The 13,342-nt window shown below is 37.1% G+C and overlaps 1 protein-coding gene across 3 annotated transcripts in view; it reads left to right on the forward strand.

Moving 5' to 3' along the window:
* Nucleotides 1-13,342, forward strand: part of LOC115416277 (dynamin-1-like) — a 37,446-nt gene that overhangs the window by 7,600 nt on the left and 16,504 nt on the right. For all 3 annotated transcript variants that reach the window (XM_030130024.1, XM_030130023.1, XM_030130022.1), the window contains exons 4-9: nt 5,325-5,528; nt 5,632-5,730; nt 5,906-6,066; nt 10,157-10,299; nt 10,827-10,962; nt 11,126-11,193. In XM_030130024.1, the coding sequence (XP_029985884.1) occupies nt 5,325-5,528; nt 5,632-5,730; nt 5,906-6,066; nt 10,157-10,299; nt 10,827-10,962; nt 11,126-11,193 (811 nt within the window). The remainder of the gene's footprint in view (nt 1-5,324; nt 5,529-5,631; nt 5,731-5,905; nt 6,067-10,156; nt 10,300-10,826; nt 10,963-11,125; nt 11,194-13,342) is intronic.

A 13,342-nucleotide genomic window follows, 5' to 3' on the forward strand; every position in this document is an offset into this window, starting at 1 on the left:
CAGTAAATATACACACAAATACACACAGATACACACATATATACACAATCAACCTGAGAGTCTACTCCCCCAACGGTAAATATACACACAAATACACACAGATACACACATATATACACAATCAACCTGAGAGTCTACTCCCCCAACGGTAAATATACACACAAATACACACAGATACACACATATATACACAATCAACCTGAGAGTCTACTCCCCCAACGGTAAATATACACACAAATACACACAGATACACACATATATACACAATCAACCTGAGAGTCTACTCCCCCAACGGTAAATATACACACAAATACACACAGATACACACAATATACACACTCAACCTGAGAGTCTACTCCCCCAACGGTAAATATACACACAAATACACACAGATACACACATCATATACACAATCAACCTGAGAGTCTACTCCCCCAACGGTAAATATACACACAAATACACACAGATACACACATATATACACAATCAACCTGAGAGTCTACTCCCCCAACGGTAAATATACACACAAATACACACAGATACACACATATATACACAATCAACCTGAGAGTCTACTCCCCCAACGGTAAATATACACACAAATACACACAGATACACACATATATACACAATCAACCTGAGAGTCTACTCCCCCAACGGTAAATATACACACAAATACACACAGATACACACATATATACACAATCAACCTGAGAGTCTACTCCCCCAACGGTAAATATACACACAAATACACACAGATACACACATATATACACAATCAACCTGAGAGTCTACTCCCCCAACGGTAAATATACACACAAATACACACAGATACACACATATATACACAATCAACCTGAGAGTCTACTCCCCCAACGGTAAATATACACACAAATACACACAGATACACACATATATACACAATCAACCTGAGACTCTACTCCCCCAACGGTAAATATACACACAAATACACACAGATACACACATATATACACAATCAACCTGAGAGTCTACTCCCCCAACGGTAAATATACACACAAATACACACAGATACACACATATATACACAATCAACCTGAGAGTCTACTCCCCCAACGGTAAATATACACACAAATACACACAGATACACACATATATACACAATCAACCTGAGAGTCTACTCCCCCAACGGTAAATATACACACAAATACACACAGATACACACATATATACACAATCAACCTGAGAGTCTACTCCCCCAACGGTAAATATACACACAATACACACAGATACACACATATATACACAATCAACCTGAGAGTCTACTCCCCCAACGGTAAATATACACACAAATACACACAGATACACACATATATACACAATCAACCTGAGAGTCTACTCCCCCAACGGTAAATATACACACAAATACACACAGATACACACATATATACACAATCAACCTGAGAGTCTACTCCCCCAACGGTAAATATACACACAAATACACACAGATACACACATATATACACAATCAACCTGAGAGTCTACTCCCCCAACGGTAAATATACACACAAATACACACAGATACACACATATATACACAATCAACCTGAGAGTCTACTCCCCCAACGGTAAATATACACACAAATACACACAGATACACACATATATACACAATCAACCTGAGAGTCTACTCCCCCAACGGTAAATATACACACAAATACACACAGATACACACAATATATACACAATCAACCTGAGAGTCTACTCCCCCAACGGTAAATATACACACAAATACACACAGATACACACATATATACACAATCAACCTGAGAGTCTACTCCCCCAACGGTAAATATACACACAAATACACACAGATACACACATATATACACAATCAACCTGAGAGTCTACTCCCCCAACGGTAAATATACACACAAATACACACAGATACACACAATATATACACAATCAACCTGAGAGTCTACTCCCCCAACGGTAAATATACACACAAATACACACAGATACACACATATATACACAATCAACCTGAGAGTCTACTCCCCCAACGGTAAATATACACACAAATACACACAGATATACACAATCAACCTGAGAGTCTACTCCCCCAACGGTAAATATACACACAAATACACACAGATACACACATATATACACAATCAACCTGAGAGTCTACTCCCCCAACGGTAAATATACACACAAATACACACAGATACACACATATATACACAATCAACCTGAGAGTCTACTCCCCCAACGGTAAATATACACACAAATACACACAGATACACACATATATACACAATCAACCTGAGAGTCTACTCCCCCAACGGTAAGTATACACACAAATACACACAGATACACACATATATACACAATCAACCTGAGAGTCTACTCCCCCAACGGTAAATATACACACAAATACACACAGATACACACATATATACACAATCAACCTGAGAGTCTACTCCCCCAACGGTAAATATACACACAAATACACACAGATATACACTAATACACACAGATATACACAATCAACCTGAGAGTCTACTCCCCCAACGGTAAATATACACACAAATACACACAGATACACACATATATACACAATCAACCTGAGAGTCTACTCCCCCAACGGTAAATATACACACAAATACACACAGATACACACATATATACACAATCAACCTGAGAGTCTACTCCCCCAACAGTAAATATACACACAAATACACACAGATACACACATATATACACAATCAACCTGAGAGTCTACTCCCCCAACAGTAAATATACACACAAATACACACAGATACACACATATATACACAATCAACCTGAGAGTCTACTCCCCCAACGGTAAATATACACACAAATACACACAGATACACACAAATATACACAATCAACCTGAGAGTCTACTCCCCCAACGGTAAATATACACACAAATACACACAGATACACACATATATACACAATCAACCTGAGAGTCTACTCCCCCAACGGTAAATATACACACAAATACACACAGATACACACATATATACACAATCAACCTGAGAGTCTACTCCCCCAATGGTAAATATACACACAAATACACACAGATACACACATATATACACAATCAACCTGAGAGTCTACTCCCCCAACGGTAAATATACACACAAATACACACAGATACACACATATATACACAATCAACCTGAGAGTCTACTCCCCCAACGGTAAATATACACACAAATACACACAGATACACACATATATACACAATCAACCTGAGAGTCTACTCCCCCAACGGTAAATATACACACAAATACACACAGATACACACATATATACACAATCAACCTGAGAGTCTACTCCCCCAACGGTAAATATACACACAAATACACACAGATATACACTAATACACACAGATATACACAATCAACCTGAGAGTCTACTCCCCCAACGGTAAATATACACACAAATACACACAGATACACACATATATACACAATCAACCTGAGACTCTACTCCCCCAACGGTAAATATACACACAAATACACACAGATATACACTAATACACACAGATATACACAATCAACCTGAGAGTCTACTCCCCCAACGGTAAATATACACACAAATACACACAGATACACACATATATACACAATCAACCTGAGACTCTACTCCCCCAACGGTAAATATACACACAAATACACACAGATATACACTAATACACACAGATATACACAATCAACCTGAGAGTCTACTCCCCAAACGGTAAATATACACACATATATACACAAACACATACATATACACACTAATACACACACATATACACACAAATACACACATATATATACACTAATACACACATATATACACACAAATACACATATATATACACTAATACACACATATATACACAAATACACACATATATACACACAAATACACACATATATACACAAATACACACAAATACACACATATATACACTAATACACACATATATACACACAAATACACACATATATATACACTAATACACACAGATATACACACAAATACACACATATATACACTAATACACACATATATACACACAAATACACACATATATACACTAATACACACATATATACACACAAATACACACATATATACACTAATACACACATATGTACACAAATACACACATATATACACTAATACACATATATACACACAAATACACACACATATATATACACTAATACACACATATATACACACAAATACACACATATATACACTAATACACACATACATACACTAATACACACAGATATACACACAAATACACACATATATACACTAATACACACATATATACACACAAATACACACATATATACACTAATACACACATACATACACACAAATACACACATATATACACTAATACACACATATATACACACAAATACATACAGATATACACTAATACACACATATATATACACTAATACACACAGATATACACACAAATACACACATATATACACTAATACACACATATATACACACAAATACACACATATATACACTAATACACACATATATACACACAAATACACACATATATACACACAAATACACACATATATACACTAATACACACATATATACACAAATACACACATATATACACACAAATACACACATATATACACAAATACACACATATATACACAAATACACACATATATACACACAAATACACACATATATACACTAATACACACATATATACACACAAATACACACATATATATACACTAATACACACATATATACACACAAATACACACATATATACACTAATACACACAGATATACACTAATACACACAGATATACACACAAATACACACATATATACACTAATACACACATATATACACACAAATACACACATATATACACTAATACACACATATATACACACAAATACACACATATATACACTAATACACACATATATACACAAATACACACATATATACACACAAATACACACATATATACACTAATACACACATATATACACTAATACACACATATATACACACAAATACACACATATATACACTAATACACACAGATATACACACAAATACACACATATATACACTAATACACACATATATGCACAATCAACCTGAGAGTCTGCTCCCCCAACGGTAAATATACACACATATATATACACACACATACACTCACACACATTCACACACACACACACACACACACATCTGACCCCACCCCCTGGGTCATGTGACTTGGGCCTACCCGTGTCCTCAGTGCTAAACCTGACCCTGGTGGACCTTCCGGGGATGACCAAGGTTCCGGTGGGGGACCAGCCGGCCGACATCGAGCACCAGATCAAAGACATGCTCATGCAGTTCGTCACCAAAGACAACTGCCTCCTATTGGCCGTTTCACCTGCCAACTCCGACCTCGCCAACTCTGACGCCTTGAAGGTCGCCAAGGAGGTCGACCCGCAAGGTGGGTGCGCGCTCATCCGCCTCCAAAACCCCCATAACATGTACCCATAACGTACCCCGTCACCTCCGACAGCTGTGTCTGAACGTGGCGTCCGTGTGTCCAGGTCTCAGGACCATCGGCGTCATCACCAAACTGGACCTGATGGACGAAGGAACCGACGCCAGAGACATCCTGGAGAACAAGCTGCTGCCGCTGCGCAGAGGTAAGACCGGGTCAGGTGGGTCAGGTCTGAACGTAGCATGAAAGCATAGAAGAGGGTGTTACTGTGACTCTGAGATGATTCAAGTAGACACTGCAGGTGTTAGCTCCATCTGACGCCTGCACCTTAAAGGTCTGAACCGGCCGCAGGCGTGACGTGGTGTTGTCGTGTGTGTCAGGTTACATCGGTGTGGTCAACCGCAGTCAGAAAGACATCGACGGGAAGAAAGACATCACAGCGGCTCTGCAGGCCGAGAGGAAGTTCTTCCTGTCACATCCATCCTATCGACACCTGGCAGACCGCATGGGCACCGCCTACCTGCAGAAGATCCTCAACCAGGTAAGAACACCTGGACCGGGAGTAGGTCTGGGTCCACTTTTCAGACCCTGGATGTTTGGAGCATGAGACAGAAGGTGGAACCACCCAGACTTCAGGTGCGATCCGCCTGGGTGCGAAACATCTGCCAACCTTCGGACCTCAAGATTTCACTGCAAATGCACCTGTATCATAGTAAGAGCAACTAAAAATTGTAACGTCAATTTGTCTCATCAACAAAAAAGAAGAAACATTTGATCACAGTTTTTGTTTTGGAACTACATTTAGTCTGGTTTTTATTAGTCAACAATATTACAACATACATTTGATTATAGTTATCATCACCTGACCGCCATTTTCATTACGACTTGTCTCGTTTTCATCACACGATGAAGGTTCATTGACGAAGATATTTCATCATAATTTTAATTGACAAAAGCAACACTCCAAACAACAGGACTTTGATCCGTTTGTCCTTTAGGTGGAGGACATTCAGGGACGTCCACGCCTTCGTTTCTGTCTTTCACTGGAGTTGGTCTTTCACCTCATTCGCCTTTTCCTGTTTCAGTGGAACATAAATGTGACTATCGTCAGCATAACGGTGGAATGCAATGTCATATTTGTGGAGAATTGATCCTAGAGGAAGTAAAAAGACGAGAGGAGGGCTGAGGATGGAGCCTTGAGGAACTCCACATGAGAGTTAAGCGGACTTTTATGGTATTGAGCACATATGTGGTAATTATTTACTGACAGGTTTAAGGGGCAAAGAGGGACAATGACAGGACCGAACTGGTCCAAAACTGGAGAACATGTGACAGGGACGGAGGGATCAGACAAAGGACGACCAATAAGGACTAGGGATGTAAACAATTAAATGACTAACGATTAATAGTCAATAAGAATTTGCTCAATTAAATTATTAATTGTTGGTTAACTGTCCTTGTCCACCTGTCCACACCTGTCCACACCTGTCCACACCTGTCCACACCTGTCCACACCTGTCCAAAGGCTGCCGGTTTGTCTGTGTTGCGTCGCTGGGATGGGCTGGGCGGTCATGGAACTGGATCATGGTGTTGATGAGTTAGAATGTCTGTATGGACATGGAGGAGGAGCCAAACACAGACTGACCGTCTGTTTGTGGGTGGAGCCAAACACAGACTGACCGTCTGTTTGTGGGAGGAGCCAAACACAGACTGACCGTCTGTTTGTGGGAGGAGCCAAACACAGACTGACCGTCTGTTTGTGGGTGGAGCCAAACACAGACTGACCGTCTGTTTGTGGGAGTGGTGCACCCCCGAATAAATCCACACACAAATGTGTGGTCGGTATCGGAGTGTTTTCCTGGAGGTTGGTCCAGTCCGGGGTCAGTCAGACAGGAGTTCAGACCTCCTCCAGACTCCTGGTCCAGACCACAGGGATGGACTGAATTTGTGAAGCTTCAGGAGGAAAAGATAAAAGAGCCAGAAGTTTCACTTTCACTCGTGTGGGGCACAGACTGCACCGCACCCCCAGAGTATTAGAAGTAGGACGCATCCCCTGGCCGTACTGCACGCGTGTAAGCACCCCCCCCCGCTGATGAAACGCATGCACATGCACCCCCTCCCTCACAGACCATCACGTAAACAGATGAATTCCACAGGAAACACTGACTGTATCCAATGGTTCAAACATTAAGGAATATGACATGTTTTTATCATGAAGTACATGAACAATATGTAGCTTTTATTCCTATACTATCATATTTTATTCTTATACTATCATATTTTATTCTTATAATATCATATTTTATTCTAATACTATCATATTTTATTCTTATAATATCATATTTTATTCTAATACTATCATATTTTATTCTTATACTATCATATTTTATTCTAATACTATCATATTTTATTCTTATAATATCATATTTTATTCTTATACTATCATATTTTATTCTTATAGTATCATATTTTATTCTTATAGTATCATATTTTATTCTTATACTATCATATTGTATTCTTATAGTATCATATTTTATTCTTATAGTATCATATTTTATTCTTATAATATCATATTTTATTCTTATAGTATCATACTTTATTCTTATAATATCATATTTTATTCTAATACTATCATATTTTATTCTTATACTATCATATTTTATTCTAATACTATCATATTTTATTCTTATAATATCATATTTTATTCTTATAGTATCATATTTTATTCTTATAGTATCATATTTTATTCTTATAATATCATATTTTATTCTAATACTATCATATTTTATTCTTATACTATCATATTTTATTCTAATACTATCATATTTTATTCTTATAATATCATATTTTATTCTTATACTATCATATTTTATTCTTATACTATCATATTTTATTCTTATAATATCATATTTTATTCTTATAGTATCATATTTTATTCTTATAGTATCATATTTTATTCTTATACTATCATATTTTATTCTTATAATATCATATTTTATTCTTATAGTATCATATTTTATTCTTATACTATCATATTTTATTCTTATACTATCATATTTTATTCTTATAGTATCATATTTTATTCTTATAGTATCATATTTTATTCTAATACTATCATATTTTATTCTTATATCATATTTTATTCTTATAGTATCATATTTTATTCTTATACTATCATATTTTATTCTTATAGTATCATATTTTATTCTAATACTATCATATTTTATTCTTATAATATCATATTTTATTCTTATACTATCATATTGTATTCTTATAATATCATATTTTATTCTTATAGTATCATATTTTATTCTAATACTATCATATTTTATTCTTATAATATATTTTATTCTTATACTATCATATTTTATTCTTATAGTATCATATTTTATTCTTATACTATCATATTGTATTCTTATACTATCATATTTTATTCTTATAGTATCATATTTTATTCTAATACTATCATATTTTATTCTTATAATATATTTTATTCTTATACTATCATATTTTATTCTTATAGTATCATATTTTATTCTTATACTATCATATTGTATTCTTATACTATCATATTTTATTCTTATAGTATCATATTTTATTCTAATACTATCATATTTTATTCTTATAGTATCATATTTTATTCTAATACTATCATATTTTATTCTTATAATATATTTTATTCTTATACTATCATATTTTATTCTTATAGTATCATATTTTATTCCTATACTATCATATTTTATTCTTATAATATCATATTTTATTCTTATAATATATTTTATTCTTATACTATCATATTTTATTCTTATAGTATCATATTTTATTCTTATACTATCATATTGTATTCTTATACTATCATATTTTATTCTAATACTATCATATTTTATTCTTATAATATATTTTATTCTTATACTATCATATTTTATTCTTATAGTATCATATTTTATTCCTATACTATCATATTTTATTCTTATAGTATCATATTTTATTCTAATACTATCATATTTTATTCTTATAGTATCATATTTTATTCTAATACTATCATATTTTATTCTTATACTATCATATTTTATTCTTATACTATCATATTTTATTCTAATACTATCATATTTTATTCTTATAGTATCATATTTTATTCTAATACTATCATATTTTATTCTTATACTATCATATTTTATTCTTATACTATCATATTTTATTCTAATACTATCATATTTTATTCTTATACTATCATATTTTATTCTTATACTATCATATTGTATTCTTATAATATCATATTTTATTCTTATAATATATTTTATTTTTATAATATCATATTAAAAAAGAAATTCAGGTTTTCAGGAAATCGTCGCTTATCAATTAATCGTTAATCAATCGATAAGGGCAACCAAGTAATGATTAATGAGTTAATTGATAATTTGCATTCCTAATGAGGACCACTGAGGCCCTGGTGTTCCTTGTTCCTGGCTCACAGATGTGAGTGCGGTTCTCCAGACAGACCCACATGAGAACAGAGGTCCTGCTTCTAAATGGAACCCAGACCACACAGATGATGATGGTCACTCTCTGCTGCACACGCCGCTGTCATCATTTGTAACCATGGTAACAGGAGGTCTCTTCATTACCCCTAGCAACTGACCAACCACATCCGGGACACGTTGCCAGGGTTACGCAGCAAACTGCAGAGCCAGCTGTTGTCCATCGAGAAGGAGGTGGAGGAGTACAAGAACTTCAGACCTGACGACCCCAGCCGCAAGACCAAGGCCCTGCTGCAGTAAGACCACACCAGTTAACTACACCCACACCAGTAAACTACACCCACACCAGTAAACTACACCCACACCAGTTAACTACACCCACACCAGTAAACTACACCCACACCAGTTAACTACACCCACACCAGTAAACTACACCCACACCAGTTAACTACACCCACACCAGTTAACTACACCCACACCAGTTAACTACACCCCACACCAGTAAACTACACCCACACCAGTAAACTACACCCACACCAGTTAACTACACCCACACCAGTTAACTACACCCACACCAGTTAACTACACCCACACCAGTAAACTACACCCACACCAGTAAACTACACCCACACCAGTTAACTACACCCACACCAGTTAACTACACCCACACCAGTAAACTACACCCACACCAGTTAACTACACCCACACCACACCCACACCAGTAAACTACACCCACACCAGTAAACTACACCCACACCAGTTAACTACACCCACACCAGTAAACTACCCATCCAACTGTGTGTGTGTGTGTGTGTGTGTGTAGGATGGTTCAGCAGTTTGCTGTGGACTTTGAAAAGCGGATTGAAGGTTCTGGTGATCAGGTGGACACTTATGAACTGTCAGGAGGAGCAAAGATCAACAGGATCTTCCACGAACGGTTCCCATTTGAACTGGTCAAGGTACACACACACACACACACACACATACACATATACACACACAAAAACACACACATACACACACATATACACACACATATACACACACACACACATACACACACAGGCACGTGTGTGTGTGTGTGTGTGTGTGCTGCAGGTCTTCATGTGTTTGTTGTTTCAGTTGGAAAGTGATGAGAAGACTCTGAGGAAGGAGATCAGCTACGCCATCAAGAACATCCACGGGATCAGGTGGGTCCACACAAGACCCCTGAGTGAGAACGGGTGTACGGTGGGTGAGTGCAAGACCCCTGGGTGAGAACAGGTGTGTATGTGGGTCCACACAACACCCCTGGATGAGAAGAGGTGTACAGGTCTGCGTGTATGTGTCTCCTCAGGACTAGGGATGTCCGATAATATCGGCCCACCGATATTATCGGCCTGATATTGGCATAAAAATGTAATATCGGTGAATATCGGTATTGGTTTTTTTTGCCTATCATTAAAACCGATAAAATAATGCCTTGATTTCACCGGCATTTACCGACGCGTAACTGAAGCATTGTTTGTAGCTGAAAGAAATGTGCAGTTTTCAAAAGTGTACAGTAGAGTTACCACACTGTAACAGACTCATGGAGGGAGGGAGAGAAAATACATAAATATGGTATTTTTTCCACAAATTAACTCTTTCTTCGCCAATGACCAGATTTTCCGTCACTCCGTGTTTTCACTGTTATGACTGTAGTTGAAGCTGTTGCGGATCGTGTGAATTACTTTCCTTAGTCCAGAAACAAACAATTAAGCAGCTTTTTCGGAAAAATGACGGACCGGGTTTAATGTTTTTGCACTGGAGTCTCCGTATCCCATGGCAACGCATCCAGCGTCAGTCACTGAATGAGGAAATGCAGACTGTGCAGGAACCGCACACAGTTTCAAAAGCCTTAAAGATGATTATGGAGACAGAGTCTGACAGTTCAATATGTGATGGAGCTACAGAAGAACCATTAGAGACAGGAACGGAGAAACAGAAGGTGAGGGAGACGGACACGGAACACAGAAACACGGAGCGGCTCAGGTCCGACACCAAGTGTGTGGGGGGGGGGGGGGGGGCACGGAGCGACACGGAGAAAATGACAGACAGGAGGAAGAGAGAAGAGACATTTGTAGAGGACATTCAAGGAGAAGACAGACACACAGACATGGGACAGACAAAGGACAGCTAGTGTTCATCTGTTAGAGTGAGTTCAGATTCAGACTGAGGACACAGAACAGGTTCAGCTGTAGAATGTCAGCAGGACACAGGGAAGACACTGGGATTTGGCTGGAGTGGGAAAGAAATACATACATATATTCATACACAGATAAATAACTACATGTCCATAGAATTATTTACAGAACAAACACAGCAGCTGGTCCAACAGGAGGACCTGGTCCAACAGGAGGACCTGGTGCAGCCAAGGAAAGGCCAGAAATCTACAGTATTTAGTGCATTTGTTTCTTTTTTTTCTTGAAAATGAGGAATATTGAAGTGTTTATATCAAAAAACTAAACTACTATGTGTTAGACTTATAACTGATGTATGTAAATGTGTGAAGTTTAGAAGGAACCTGGTGCTGTAGAAGATGTTTGGTCTAAAGTTATGTGTGAATTCCCCTGACATTTTGTGGAATGATGGGATATCTTAGAGCTGTTTGTTATTATTATTGTTGTTATTATTTTATTTTGTGGTTTTGAAGACAGTGTTACTGTTGGTAAATGAGAAAGAGTCAAACATGTAAATAGGAAATCAATTTTATCTTGAAAATCAACATGTGATGTTTCCTACAATTAGTTTAATATCCCACATATATCGGCTGCAATATCGGTAGATATCGGAATCGGAAATTAAGCTTTGGACAATATCGGCATATCGGTTTTTGGCAAAAAAGCCAATATCGGACATCCCTACTCAGGACCGATGTGTGTTTTTATGTTTGTTTTTGTCTTTTCAGGACCGGTCTGTTCACTCCTGACATGGCGTTGGTGTGTGTGTGTTTGTTTTTGTGTCTTTTCAGGACCGGTCTGTTCACTCCTGACATGGCGTTGGTGTGTGTGTGTTTGTTTTTGTGTCTTTTCAGGACCGGTCTGTTCACTCCTGACATGGCGTTGGTGTGTGTGTTTGTTTTTGTGTCTTTTCAGGACCGGTCCTGTTCACTTCCTGACATGGCGTTGGTGTGTGTGTTTGTTTTGTGTCTTTTCAGGGACCGGTCTGTTCACTCCTGACATGGCGTTGGTGTTGTGTTGTGTTTGTTTTGTGTCTTTTCAGGAACGGTCTGTTCACTCCTGACATTGCGTTGGTGTGTGTGTGTTTGTTTTTGTGTCTTTTCAGGACCGGTCTGTTCACTCTGACATGGCGTTGGTG

Source organism: Sphaeramia orbicularis, unplaced genomic scaffold (genome assembly GCF_902148855.1).
Source record: "Sphaeramia orbicularis unplaced genomic scaffold, fSphaOr1.1, whole genome shotgun sequence".
NCBI lineage: Eukaryota > Metazoa > Chordata > Actinopteri > Kurtiformes > Apogonidae > Sphaeramia > Sphaeramia orbicularis.